Source organism: Trachymyrmex cornetzi, unplaced genomic scaffold, assembly GCF_001594075.2.
Source record: "Trachymyrmex cornetzi isolate Tcor2-1 unplaced genomic scaffold, Tcor1.1 scaffold77, whole genome shotgun sequence".
Lineage (NCBI taxonomy): Eukaryota > Metazoa > Arthropoda > Insecta > Hymenoptera > Formicidae > Trachymyrmex > Trachymyrmex cornetzi.
In genome coordinates this window covers 288,740-304,818 of record NW_017300102.1, presented here as the reverse complement: position 1 = coordinate 304,818, position 16,079 = coordinate 288,740, and the positions used below count along the sequence as shown (strand labels likewise).

The 16,079-nt window shown below is 30.1% G+C and overlaps 1 protein-coding gene across 1 annotated transcript in view; it reads right to left on the bottom strand.

The window, feature by feature from the left end:
* Positions 1–6,974: 6,974 nt before the first annotated feature.
* LOC108768236 (uncharacterized) overlaps positions 6,975–16,079 on the bottom strand; it is a 14,370-nt gene continuing 5,265 nt past the window's right edge. The window contains exons 8-14 of the mRNA XM_018518601.1: positions 13,676–13,893; positions 12,989–13,170; positions 12,620–12,764; positions 12,174–12,538; positions 11,493–11,961; positions 7,634–7,863; positions 6,975–7,390 (exon numbers count right to left, since the gene is read on the bottom strand). Coding sequence (XP_018374103.1) covers positions 7,063–7,390; positions 7,634–7,863; positions 11,493–11,961; positions 12,174–12,538; positions 12,620–12,764; positions 12,989–13,170; positions 13,676–13,893 — 1,937 coding nt within the window. The 3' untranslated portion in view covers positions 6,975–7,062. The remainder of the gene's footprint in view (positions 7,391–7,633; positions 7,864–11,492; positions 11,962–12,173; positions 12,539–12,619; positions 12,765–12,988; positions 13,171–13,675; positions 13,894–16,079) is intronic.

The window sequence follows — 16,079 nt, the reverse complement described above, 5'->3', positions numbered from 1 at the left end:
AATTTTTTTCACTACATATCAAGTCATTTGGTAAAATATACGAATTTATTTAATATTATACAATGATTTATCGTGGTTGCATATGTAATTATCGGATTATACATAGAGATTTCATATGAATTTTATAATAATTTCGAGGACTCTGTCCCACGATTACATTAAGTGGTTACTCCCTCGACTATAGATGTCCGCGTGTGTAATGGTAACTATTTATAAGTAATTTACTATATTTATTCACGCATTAGATATACATTTCCTCCAAATTATTGTTGTATATAAATTTATTAATTTTTTCCTTATATTATGTATAAATATATCAGTCAAGGGAAAAGATGCATTTTTGTAACTTAAAATTGATAAATAATAGTTATCTACCATTGATTTTCTGCAGATAGTTATCGCACATTGCGCTTACCCAAAACCAAACCAGCTCCCACGCAGATTGGCTCGTAATGACGCTCGAATGAGCATTAAGAATGATATTATCTAATCAAGCTCCGACGATGACACCCCGACGCATCCTACTGGAAAATCTGTAGCACCCTCCCGAGGTGTCACAATAAAACAACCCATAGCTGGTGGCCACTTGACGATGGGGGGTAGCGCTGCTCTCTCACCCTTAATGTATACTAAGCAGGGCATCGTTTTTTATGCCCATCAAATCCGGCTAATCGAAAGTTGATTGTTTGGGAAGAATCTTCGTGAATGCATCACCCATTTCATTTTTCGGTGTGACTCTACGCAGTCCCAGCGTAATGTAACTATGCAATTTTATCACTTCTTTTGAATGCCAATTTTATATTAATAATCAAGTATCGTTATACCTTTTCCAAGAATATTTTGTTAACTATTATTTACTATGTTACGTATATACAGGATGTCCCAGACATATACAGTTTCTTTTAATAAAAAAGAAGTAATTTTTTATAAGAAATCTTAAACATTTCGACAAGTTAATCGAGTATGCTTTATCAAATGGTATAATATCTTCAATTTTCAGTTTTGATTGAAAATGAGATATCCCCGGAAACTGAATTTTTTATCACAATAAAGTTTATTTTTTCATTTACTTTCAAGATCAATTCATTTATTTCAATAGAAGTATTTCCAAAAAAATGTTTAACACAAAAGTTTTTTGTTTTATTTTATAATTCGAATATGCAATAAAAAAAATACATGTTATATTTTAAAAATTCAATATCTTGTCTGGATAATTTATATCCGGTTGGAACCAGAAGTTGAAAATATCATCATTTAATAGAGCCTATCCAATTTATATTTCAAATTTTTTTTGGGGGGGGGGGGGAGGTTTCATAAAAATCGTTTCCCTTTATTTTATTAAAAAGGATGTACGCGCGCGCACGAATACAGTTTAGGATCCTGTATCATCTAAAATTATTTTACAGACACATCAATATTATTATTTTCTTATTGTATAATAAAATGTTTCTGTAAAATTGCTTATTCGAGCTTATTAATCAAGCCGCTATATTCTTTAATACTTTTTGTTATTTATTGTATATATTTAATTAAAATCAATTTAAGTGTAATATTATATTTTCTGTACAATAGTCGCATAAAATACAATATTATTCCTTTATACGATAATATACACAGAGAAAATTTGAAAAATAACCAGTCCAACGAAAGTCACATTACAGAAAATTCGACAAAGAGGCACCCCTAGGGTGCCCCATAGAATTTAATGGAGAATATTTTGTAGCGGTTTCCCACAGGCCTGGCAACTCGCGGCCAATTTGCGCGTGTCAATGAATAAGAATAAGGTATTAATATTGCCATCGCCTCATGAGATTGACTCACGTGACTCTTATCGCGGTCTTTGCGTTTTCATATAAAAATCAGAAAATGATTAATATCGACGGAGAGAGAGAGAGAGAGAGAGAGAGAGAGAGAGAGAGAATACAGACGGAAGATTTATACCTATAATATAAATGTGTTATAAATTTAGCGATATCGCGGAATCGTAATTATAAGTACGTTCGTTCATAGTACATCGACAGTGCAATATATAAATATAAATATTCCGACACACACACACACACACACAAAACTATAATTCTCTAGTATATTTATCTCCAAACCCAAACTCGTCCGCGCGTAGCGAAACATGGCAGAACCCGTAAAAAATTAAAAGCTACGATTAATTACAGAACGACGTAGCGTAACTATTAATTAAACGTCGAGATAATCCTTTCACTTTACGGTACCTTAAAAATTAATCTTCCGTCGATTTGTCCATTTAATCCCCGAGATTAATATCTCACGCCGTTGCTGGCCCTCCAACAACTTGACCCTGCAATTCTACGTGAGGACGCGGGAGGGTGACTGCTGTGAGAGGGCTGCTGGGCGGGGCATTCCTTATCAGCGGCGAACACTCGCACAGCCTCCATCTCCTCGTTTCAATAACGTTTTGCTCGAAATCTCAGCAACACTTTCACTTGTATATGAGTGTCACCGTTAGATAGCCATCTTAGAATATTGTTGCAATAGCTATAAATACTGGGTTGAATAAAAAATTCTATTTATTCTGTTTCAATAATCAAGCAAATATTACGACGCAGTGACGAAGATAATATGAAACGTCAAATTAAGAATTAACTATAATTAAATTAAAGCAAATTAGTCATAAAATAATTTTGCATGTGACATTGCCTGTTTCTTTTTAAGTTCTGCTTCTCTAACATCTTATTACTTGATCACAACGTTTCTACTATATACTTCACAGATTATTAAATTTCAAATTATCATTTTTCTTTGAATGCATCAATACAGATACACATTTTTGTTAGAATAATTCACAAATTGTTTTTATGATTTTCGTAATTATATAAATATTATAAATTACATGAAATTGTATTCTAACAAAACCTAAAAGCCATCGTTGAAATGTTAAAAAAATGTTTCATTTTTTTCATAAACTCTTTATAGATTTTTTTCAATATCTTTCTGTGTATTTTTGAAATTTAAGGTTCTCGCCTGGAAATATTGTCATTGATTCGTGCCACAATTTTATAACGACTCAGTATCCTTATGTAACTTTGGTTTAGCGGAATGTGAGAGGACCATTGATTTCCGTTACCAGAGTTAAATCATTTCTTGAATGGGTTAAACCGGTGTTCTATCGGGCACGTGTGGCTTATTGGGGTCTCATCGGGGTGTGCCGGTGGGAGAGAGGCGTGTCGCCAGTTTTGCGCAGCGTCCCATGAACGTCAACGCGCTCGACTGGAGCATCCCCGTGCCATAGGGTGGTTGAGGGGAACGCGAAGGGTGAAATCAATTTTCGTTATCGCCGTCAACCAGCCGCCCCACGCTAATCCCATTATTAGTGTTTGTTTTCCACGTGTGGCACTTGCGTCCAATGATATATCGATCATCGAAACGCGCGTTATATATAAGACATTTAAAATAAATATTAACTCCCTGCGTTGAGAGTTACGCAATGTTACGATGCCACAAGTTACCTCTATATCAATAAATTGTGATAAAGTTAAAATAAAAGAAAATTATTTTAGAGATAATTATACGACGTAAGAAGTGAAATATTATATAGTACAATATTCATCACATTCTTGATAAAAATAAGATATTTCAAAATTAATTATGTAAATATATTCATATAATTACAATGCAAGTATTTAATATCGACGAGTATAATAAATAGATTTTGGGATTATAATGCATTTCCTATATATATGTATATAATATATTATAACTATTTCCAATACCATATTTAATTATTTTTTAGCTTCTGAACACATCATAATTTCTTGATAAGATCTGAATAAATTTGATATTTAAATACAATCGTTTAATGGATCGTTTTATTTTCAACAATTAAGTTTATTTTCCAATAATGTATTTCAATTTAATTGTATCGTCCAATAACCTTATTCCTTAATAATTAACTTCAAGATTGAAGTTTTACAGTATTAGATGTGATATCTCACTCATCATATCACGATCTTGTATCACCCGAAGCACATTTACAAGTGTAATCTAGAGTATTTGCAACGGTTAGTAACAATTATGCACCATGTAATCTCAGTATTATATATATATATATATATATATATATATATATATACATATTACATCAATCAGAAAACTATACATATGTACATATACATATATATATATGTATGTATAATAAAGGTATAATTTGTAAATCTAGAGGAAAGTCGCCGATACTGACATAGGTTTCCTAGAGTGACATCCCCTTATTTTTCGGAAACTAAGTATTACACTTTATTAATAAAATCATGATCTGTTTAGCTAATTAAAGAAATACAAACTCATAATAAGTAGGTTTGTGGCTTGTTTCTACATCAAATCAACTAAAAACGAATTCTATAAATGCACAAATAAAATTCTTACGATTTTCTTTTGCAAATTGTGAGCTTTAAATAATAGTGACTATATTATTGATAATATTATACGTCATTTTAAATACTTGTGGTTTCCGAAATAAGTTTTATTTATATTATTTTTTCTCTTAATCTTTTCATAATACGATTTTTAATTTAAAATTGGGGTGCAGCGTAAACCGACACACCTGTCCGTAAAACAGATCATGAGCTAACTTAATCTTTATAATGTTGCTTTATAGTGTCAAATAAGTCTATTGGAGCTGAAGGCAATCGTGCATATATGGAACAACTCTATAAAAACTATCGCGTTACATATTTGCATCTTGCAGAACAGCATAAAGTAAATATGCATATAATTCAATAAAAATGTTTTATAATGAAGTAAAATGATTCTGAAAAATCTTATATACATTCACTTATAGGTACTTTATACAAATAATTCCTGTAAAAGAAAAAGAATAGGAATACGTAGCATTACTGCCTACTGTGTCAGTTTTGGAGCCCATTTTATCAGACGCTCATTTTTGCTTACCTTATACGAAAAAATTAATTATTGAAAAATTGCAAATAGTATTATAAAAACTGCTTATACTATCTGATAGAAGACAGTTTTTAATTTGTAATTACGTTTTTAAAGTTTTATTTTTACCTTTTGTTTAAGAAATATTGTCTAAAAACAAAGTGATATGTCGGTATCGGCGACTTTCCTCTACTCTTTATATAATCGGAGCTTCGTTTTCAAATTCGTCTTCTAATCATAATATCTTGACATTACTGCGATCTAATTCAGCCGTTTGGTCTGTTTTCTGTTCCTGCACTAGACTGTTCTAGAACTCTCTTTCTCGCTTTAAATAAATATCAAACGTATTTCTATCTCACTTTAAGTTCCAAAAGTGTACACTAGTTCAGCCACAGAAAACAGACCTTTTGATACATATAATTCAGCGATTCGCTAATTGAATTAATTAAATCACAGAACCACTGAATTTCGATCACAGCTTCTTCCGACAATTTCAAAATGGTTTCTTATCATACCTACAAATCCTATAACCATCTACACGTTTACAGTAGAATTAGTATAACTATATAAAATACTATAAAACTTCTAGGATGTGCAAGTATTTGCAAAGTACGATTTAAATTAGATTTATTTTCATAGTGTTCTTTTACCAAATAAGTACAATTATTCAGCAAGTTCAGGTAAATTTTATAAATTCCCGAGTATGTATATAGAATTAATCAAACATATCATGACGACATTAATTATTCTATTATAAAAATATAGAAATCCCCTTATTTTATCACGTCAAGCATTATATATATGCAGTCAAGAATATTTTATATTGAACGACACTGATTTATCAAATATATTTTTTTGTTTATTTAAATCAAATTATTAATTATTTAATTTAAACAAAAAATAGAGGGTCTATAAAGCCGTTTTATTGCCTGCAAAGCCGAGTTTTATTAAATAATTTTTTTGTATTGTATGATCATTCAAAATATCCAAAATAATCACTATGTGAGAAAAAAAACTCGATCCATAAAACTCTATTAATTATTATTCTAAATATGCCAACTATAATACCTAATAAGCTCTTTTCATAACTAATATGAATTGATAAAATATTGTTGTTCAATACTACTCTCGTAACATTATTTTGGACTATTTATCGTTTCCAATATGAAGATAAATACAGCTCACATAATAAAAAAAAAATTTTATTACTCTTGACACATGGGTACCTATTAAAAGGTCCACAAATAAGTGATCACTATTAGTTGTCTATAGACTTAAGTCTTTGTACCGTAACAGAGTCGTGATCATTATAAACGTTTTTTTATTTCTTTGTATTTAAAATTTTTTTCACAATAACTAGTATGCAGGGTACCCGGTAATGATCGCATAATCTCTCGTGAGTAAGTAGAGCAGACTAAACTGAGTCGAAAAGTCCTCTATCATTTTCGCAATAGTTAATAAGATATTAATTTCTGAAGATTGCCGAATAAACGAATAACATCAATGAACAAAACAACTTTAAGATATTAGTGGTATATCTAGACTAATAATTAATTAGGACTTTATGGATCGAGTTGTCTTCCATATAATGATATTTCTAATAATATATTTTTGATATTTTTCTAATAATCATACAGTACAAAAAAATTATTTAATGGAAGTCGATTGAAAGTCAAAAAACGATCTTATTGACCCTTTTTCTTTGATTTAAATATCGAATAACTGATTCCGGAAACACCCGCACATCTTTCGAAACTTATTTATAGTTTTACTATAAATATATATATATATTATAGTATAATAGAAATATTTAACGAAAATCTGTACACATGGTTACTTAAAAAAATACAATCACAGCACAAAGGATTCATAAATATTTACTACTATAACTAGATCGAGCCAAGTTTTATAATTAGGCAATAAACTGATAAACCAAAAATATACATATTTGTTATTTATTATTTGTTTAAATTAAAGAAGGATGTAAAACTTATATTAGAATATTAATATAAAACGTTGTAAATTATTATTATTATTATTATTATATTAGTATTATCATCCTTCTTTTTTCAAATGACTTTGGTATAATAACGGTATTATTAATCACATTAATAAAAATGTGTGTTACGTACGTAAGTAGTGTCGATAAATCTGCTAGTGAAAAGCGAAGCAAAGGATTAATAAAGGCACCATGATGACACAAATGGTGTAAACCATCGTTCTTGGTTCACATACAGACACACCAATATATTCATCATTCCATTGCGAATCATTTCCACTTAATGGTAATTCTAATACCGTCCTTTCATTACTAAATATTTTAAACGGTAACGAACACTCCTTCGTACTGTTTTTACATGCGTGCACAGGATTCGAGGTATTGTAGACAGTCTTCAAAAGATCGAATTTTACCCTCACGTAATTAGGTTGAATTTCATTTTCCGAATTAAAAACGAAGAAATAATACCCATTTAGAGGTACTCTACAATCAAATAATATAGAATATGTTATGAAAATATGTTTTTATGTGTGTATACAATTAACATAAAGTAGTTGTATCTACATTTTGAACAGAAGTATTTATTTAAACTAAGTTACTGGAAAAAAACTCATAAAACTTTAATTAAGAAAATAGAAGTAATTAATAAAATTCAATTAACAATCAAATAAATCCATTCTTATTTTTAAATAGACAATTAACGCAAACAATAACTTTTTCATCTACCTGTATGTCACCGTATTGGCAAAGGAAGCCATAGAATGATCACTTTCGTGTTTGGGTGTACAAAAACGATGTGGTGTTAAAGGTAAATTCAGGATAAGACCTTTGCATTCCAATAACCGTTCTTCAGAACTGCTAAACGAACTCCAGAACTCAGAATTACTTCTATCGTTCAAAGTTGTTTCGTTTACAGTACCTCGATCCTCCGCAATACCATCTGGATGCAACATATCCTGAAAGAGAATTAACATACTTTAATATTCTTTATGTGTTGTTTCAATTTGACATAACAATTTTTCCAAAGGTGCATTCTTTAATTTGCTTTCCTTATTAAAAATTATTATACATTTTAAAAATAAGCAATATATTTTAATATTCAAATATATTTTACTATAAACTCATAAAGGTACAAAATAAATTTCAGATGACAAATAAGCGAGAATCATATTCGTACTTTGCAAGAATTGTTTCTTCGCAATATCTATAAAGGCAGTCACAGATAAGGTTAATAACACATCATTATGTGATTTATACTGTATCTCACTGCAAACAAATAATTGTATGATGGAAAGATCCACTGATTTAAGAGCAACTATGTACAATTTCTACGCAATTTCTAATTCTGCGAATATAACTGACAAGAAGACAGGGATGGGAAAGTTACTTTCTAAAAAGTAATTAATTACCATTATAAGTTATTGACTCTGAAAAATAATTCATTACAGTTACAGTTACCGAAAAAGTAACTTTAAGTTACTTTTTTCATCGAAATTTTTACTAGTAGTATCGATACCATTAGGGCTGTATTCAGAAACGTTATCCAACTACCTTCATATATCGTTTTTCACCTAATATTAAACAAGGATGATACATGGGGTCATCAGAGTAACGCAGCCTAGCACAATTAAAAAAAAAAGACTAGCTTACATTTACATGTTATACAATTTTATTCAAAAAGAGAAAAAAATTGTAGAGGAGAGTCGCCGATACTGACATAGGTCTCCTAAAGTGGCACTCCCTTATTTTTCGGAAACTAACTATTGCACTTTATTAATACTAATAAAATCATGATCTGTTTAGCTAATTAAAGAAATACAAACTCACAATTCGTAGGTTTGTGGCTTGTTTCTATATCAAATCAGCTAAAAACGAATTCTACAAATGCGAAAATAAAATTCTTACGATTTTCTTTTGCAAATTGTTTTTCATGAGCTAACTTAATCTTTATAATGTTGCTTTATAGTGTCAAATAAGTCTATTGGAGCTGAAGGCAATCGTGCATATATGGAACAACTCTATAAAAACTATCGCGTTACATATTTGCATCTTGCAGAACAGCATAAAGTAAATATGCATATAATTCAATAAAAATGTTTTATAACGAAGTAAAATAATTCTGAAAAATCTTATATACATTCACTTATAGGTACTTTATACAGATAATTCCTGTAAAAGAAAAAGAATAGGAATACGTAGCATTACTACCTACTATGTCAGTTTTGGAGCCCATTTTGTCAGACGCTCATTTTTGCATAACTTACGAAAAACTTAATTACGAAAAACTTAATTATTGCAAAATTGCCAACAGTATTATAAAAATTGCTTATACTATCTAATAGAAGACACTTTTTACTTTGTATTTATGTTTTTGAAGTTGTATTTTTACCTTTTGTTTAAGAAATATTGTCTAAAAACAAAGTGGTATGTCGGTATCGGTGACCTTCCTCTATAGCAAAGACGGTTTTTGTTAAAGTAATATAAACACATATGAATATGAATATGAATATGAAATAGCACACATATACAATGTTTTTTTGTAAAAAAAATTCTTTTTATATTCGGCTAAAATTAAGTTACAAATAAATTCCAGCACTAATCCAAAATGGTCTACAACCGTTCATTGAGTGCTCTTGCATTTGATTGACGGATTCCATTAATATAGACCAAAAACAGGTACAAGAGTTCATTGAACGCTTTAATTAAATTTCTTTCTTCTGATTAATCAAATATTTCGAACTATTTGTAGCGCCAAATGGACACTACCGCACACTAAAAATTGATAAATATGTTTAAAATATATAAAATAACTATGAAAGTAACTATTAAATTAGTTACTAGTTACTTAAAAGATGTAACTAAGTTAAGTTATAATTACAGATGGAAAGAAAGTAACGAAGTTAAGTTACAGTTACTGAAAAAAATTAACTCTAACTGTAACTTCGTTACAAATAACGAGTTACTTCCCATCCCTGCAAGAAGAGGCTACGCTCTGCTCTTCACCGATTTTAATCCAACTTGCAGCGATGTCAGGGGAGCCTACCAAATGAATACCTGTAGAGTTGGTCCCGCTAATGAGCCTTACAAGCCGAGTAATGGGTATTTAAAAATATACCAAAAATCTAAAAACAAACCAAAATCTCGGAAAGTATGCATTTTTGAGAAAAATGTCTTAGACAAAAGTTTATTATTTATTATTTATTATTAGACAAAAGTGATAGGATTTAATAAGATGTATTTACTGGTCGCAAGGTCAATCTTGACTTGACCTTGACGATGCCACCCAAAGTCAAACCAATAAAACCAATTACTCGGCTTCTAAGACTTATTAGCGGGAACGACTTTACAAGTGTTCACTTGGTAGGCTCCTCTAACATTGCTATAATTTTGATCAGAATCAGTGAAGAACAGAGCATAGCCTCTCCTTGTGAGACGTACATCTTTCTATTCATTATTACAAATGGTGAATTAAAATCCATCGATCAAATCATTGATTTAACTCGGAAATATTCAGCTAATTGTTCTTTATATTTTTCTATAATCACTCAAAATATTTTTATCCCACAATTAAAAATCACTATTATCATAATTACTTATTGTATTTATATTATTGATTGTTTTATTTAATATTTTAAATCATTATGTATCTGGAGACACGGTAGTGTCTCGACACTAAGACATGGCGCGAAACACTGCCGTGCTCCTTTACGCGAGCCGGCGAGTTGCATCAAATCGAGATTATCGGATCTCAATATACATTTACTGAATGATTCTTTTAAAAATAGTAAAAATAAATTTTTTAAATGTGTATAGATTCCTGATCAGTAGATAAAAAAAACACCATTATGACTGATGTGAGTTTAATTTTTCCTTGCTACTGATGCTGTTGGTGTATAAAAATAAGTTACATAGGTAACTATTCCCAAGTTGAGGACAGTGTATTATCAATAATGAAAATAATATTATTTTATGTTTTAATATATTTTCGTGCATTATTTTTGAACGACGGAGATTCTTTAGTGAATTTTAGAGAGAGAGAGTTAGTGAAACTTTCCTATATAAATCTCCCAGTCGACACTAACTAAAAATAACATAATATCAATGTTATAATTTCTCTCTCAACTATATAAATGTAATATAACACGTGATGTTACATAACGGTTACATTATTGACTGTGAAAATAACATTGACATTATGTTACTTTTAGTTGGTGCTGTCTGCTTTATTGTTTTCAACATAAACATACTGAAAAAAATTTATAAAGTTTTAATAAATATTTGTTTGAATGGTATCAACTAAACTTATAGTAAATAAATATTTATTTGATAAAAAATGATATTTAAATCAAATAAATGGTTCTTATAATTGTACCAAATAAATATATATTCATATTATAAATATATATATATATATATATTTAGTAAATATATTTAGGTATATAGTACTATTTAAATGAATATTTATTAAAATTTATAATTGTTTTGTATAGGAATATCTATAAGTTATTCTAGAGTAATTATAATTAATTTAATACATTTTAGATTAATAATTTAAAACACAAGAAATATGAAATAAAATGTTTACCTCTTCTATCGCTGCGTCGCCATCTTCATCTTCCTCCGTTAATTCTTGATAAAGTGGCGATGAAAGCACTAAATCTCTTCTTCTTCGCCATTTAGCTTCTCTCGACAATTTCTTATCATTCATCGTGTCGTTCACCAATTCTTTTAACGCAGCACCTTTGGCACCGGCTTGCATGTCAATCGTATCCATTAATTTATGCAATATCTGTTTCCTGCGATCACCTAAGGAATTGATTTTTCGTAAAACATCTTGAAATACTTCCTCAGAATTTGTCTGTTTAGTTTTCGATTCTTCTTGCACCTTCACGATTTCTTGTGCCATACTAGATTCCATTTGCTTGCTGATGGATATTGTAGAATTTGGACGCGAATTAGGCGAAAACGTGAAATTCTGTTGGCTCTCAGATTCATTGTAATTGTACTGTTCTTCTTGAAAAGAAACTGGTATTTTTGAAGGCGTTACCATAAATCTGGAACAATTGAGTACACAATTCTTAATTATAAAGAAAAAAGATAAGAAAAGAAATTTAATTATACATATATAAAAAAAGACTACGTTACAATCTGCAGAATCAAATTTAATTAATAATACATTTAATGTTAATTTTCCAACTAATAAAAGAGAAAAGGATGGGAATATTTATTAAGGTATAATTATTAATCAGTAAGAAAAATAACGCACTTTGTGCTATTTTCTGATATCTTTTTATTATTGTCAAATCTGCTTATTGATTCTTCTTGAAGCTGATCTTGTAAATTTCTAGGATGAGTTATCCCATTTGTTACTGGTTTATCCATATTGATGATATCCCTGAAGACTGCTTCATAATAATGATGTAGATTCTTTTTCTGCTTCTTCTTTGTATAATCGGTCTTGGCCAAAAGTTGGGTAAGGATATTTCGCATTGTTTCAGGGTCCAACTCGTGACTGCTCTGATGTGTAGATGATTTAGAAATATTCAAACGAAGAGTTTTATCTTCATGATAAAAATGTACGTCTTGGTCTGCTCGTCTCATTTTGTCAGGTACGTTGCTAAGACGCACTGTCTGTAATAAAAAAATATAGCTTAAATAAAAGTGTTTTATACATCTTTAAAAAGAAAAATCTATTTTTGAGAGAAAGGATACCTCCGTAGTGCTCTTTACATCAAGATCTTCTTCCTTAGCGATTTCGACGAGTTCCTCGAGTTCCTCGCTACTATCATCTCCGATAAAAGCGCATTCATGAAGATTTTTGAAGCCACGAATTATCGTTAAAGAAGCGCCTGGCCATCTAAAAACAGTGAAGCATTCATATCTTTATAACAGAATAATGTAAATAATTAAATTATTATTATATATTATTATATCCTAAAACGTTAAAATAAATTTTAATTGAGAATGAGAGAATTAAGTGGATATACATATAAGCAATAGTTATTGCATATAGGTGACGAAAATTTTTTTCTTGAATTTTATTACAGGATAACGAGCTCCCATTTTTATTTATAACTTTACCTTACACAAGTTGAAACAGTGACACTACTGCCATGCAAAAGATAGAATCCCCAGTACTCCTTCATGTCGTCCTCCATAATGAGGTGTCTTGTCATCGAGATGGGTATTGCTTCTTTTTCAACTACCGGCTCGTTACTCATGAGATACGCATTGAACGTGGCATTAACTTTGATCACTTGGCTCTACAGACAACAATTGATTTATCATCGACTTCGTCAACTTTAGCTTCTTGAAAAAAAAAAGAAGAAAAAAAGATCAAATACAATTTATTGTAAAAGATTACTTGTAATAAAGAAGACTTATTTAGACTCAATTTCACAACTTATTGTTGATTCTTGACCTAATCAAGGTCCAATTTATTCCTTATCTTTTTCCAATTCTAGAATTGGAAAGAAATGAGGAATAAATTGAACCTCGATTAAGAGTTAACCGTGAATTGTGAAACTAGATCTTAGTCCAAATATCGCACTTATATGTATATGAACGTAATCTTTATAAACTTACTATTTTATTAGAAAAAAAAGTTATATTTAATTCGTAATAATTAAACATACAATGATTCTCTTTCTTTCTTTCCTTTCTGTCTCTCTCTTTTTCTTTTAGGATTTAATTAATAAATTTTTAAGAATTTTTTTTTCTAAAAAAGAAAAAAGTTAAGAATAAAATATTAATAATAAAATGGCTTACTTGACACCAAACGGTAGATACTTTGCTGTCGATCAATCTTTGATCTGATATTGCTAAAGCATATAATTGCTCGGAGTATACGCGGTATCTTAGATACAGCGGTCCGACAATGAATGCGAGTGGTAAAAGCATTCCCAGCAAACACAATCGCATCACTCTAAAAGGTACTTTATAACTCGATTTTCGCGGTTGCCAATCTCGTGGACGAATACCATCTTCTGCAAAAAATGTGGTCAATATAAAACAAATAAACATCTCATTATTAATCTTCTGCGAATATTGATGAGATTAATCTTTAATGTTTAATTTTGTTTTTTAAATTACATTAATATTTAAAATCTATTTATAGTAACTTCTAAATATAATGATTTTATTTCTATTTACCTTTTTTTTACAAGTACTAAAATAACGTTAAATAACGTCGTATAAATAACATCTTAATAATGTCTTAATGACTTTAACATCAATGAGACGTCATGAACATATCACTTTACAGTACTTAAAATTTAATTTATATATATATAAATTAAAACCGGTTTACTTCCCGTTCCAATTCAATTTTCTCTCAAATTCTCTTTATACTGAGAAAAATATTAAAAAATTAAGAAATGTTTTTAAAAACACTATAAATGCGATATTTTTAAAATTATCTTCTTTCTTGCAAGAACTTTTATGTAAAAAACTAAAAATGAAAGATAGTAAATGTTACAAAGCTAGAATTGTAAAGATATGAGAATACTATGCATTTGTAACTTTCCTTACATGAGCTAACAATTATTGATTCTTGATGTTGAGACTAGTAATTTTAAAGTAGACCTAATTAAGAGCGTATCAACTCCCTCGATATGAAATGTAGCGCATGTATAGGAGATATAATTCTTTATCGTTATTATCTGCAACGACAATCCACAAGATACGTCCTTGTTTACGAGCATTAAAAAGCGGTGGAAATTTCCTTGAATATCCTACAGCTTCGCTAAAGCATATAATAATAAAATGCGAGTTTTTGTTTTATGGACTTCTAATCTTACTTCGACACACTTTCTAAATTCAAAAATATCTTATTGCATCTTATCGTATCATTAATAGTGCGTAACAAAATGTCTGTTTGTATCTTAATAATGTATTCGATAATACCCAAGTAGTACAGCAGCGCTTGCAAAGCGCTAAAAAGCGATTATATGCCCTTTTTTAATGCTTTGTAAGCGCTGTGTGCTACTTGGGTTTATTACAAACAAATTTTATTTAACAAAGCGCTAAAAATTAGAGCGAAGACGATTCTCGAACTTTTATTATGCATTAAAACATCAAATATCAAACATATTTTCACTAATATGAAGTAATTATATTATAGATACATTTTTCTCGTGCTTCTCAAGATACAAAGATAACATTTCATATATTTGCATCGAAAAGCAACTTGAATGTATCTGAATTAAATAGAAGCGTTAGTATTGTATTATGAATGCGTGGCACGTGTTGGGTAATTTATTTATAACATTTTGTAATACCGGATAAATCAGTAGAAAGTCTGAAAACCGCAACAGCAAACTATATTTAAAAAAAAACACCTGTGAGTAACAACATTGCAGCGATTACATGCAATGACTTCGTGAACTCGTGGGAGAGAACGCGGACAGACGTCGCAAGAATCTCGCACAATACCAGATTTGATGATGAGGAGGTCATTAATCTCACCTTTACACTTCAACAAAATATGGCCCGATTTACAGAATGATGCACTCTACGATAACTTATACTTATCATTATATCACATTGATAATTCCTTTTTTTTGCGGAACATTATTATTGAATAGGGAGATCATTGTTTACCCAGACGGTTTGGGCAAATAAAGCATCATGAAAATTAAACAGTTCAATGAAACAATTCCTTTCATTATGGAGAACTGCGCGATTTATAATAGAGCTTATATTTAATTCTCAAACGAAGACGATGCACGTTCCGTATATTGATTAAGGGTCCAGTCTCGTTTGTTGGGTCAAAAAAATCGAAATTTTTTTTGCGGATTTCGATAGCTATAACTGTCTAGAATGTTGTGCTAAAAGGGCAAATCGATATTCGTTACGATTCAAAAGTTATGATTGAGTCGACCCGTGCGGAAGCACGCATCGAGCGTCTCCCACGGGTACGTAGCGCCGGCTAATATCCCACTACATTCGTCGACTATTCGGTCGATATCGTATTTTTCTATGAAATTTCTACTTATAAATTTTGAAGAAGCCGAAGGACTGCTGTATGGGCCTGGAATAGATGATTAGCTGTAAGTATCCCGATTTTAACATTTACATCGAGAAAACCAAACTGAAAACTTTAAACGCGTTTTTCTCGAAACCACTTTTTTCATCCTTCCGGAAGTGATAACTCAGCGAATTTTTAATGAAT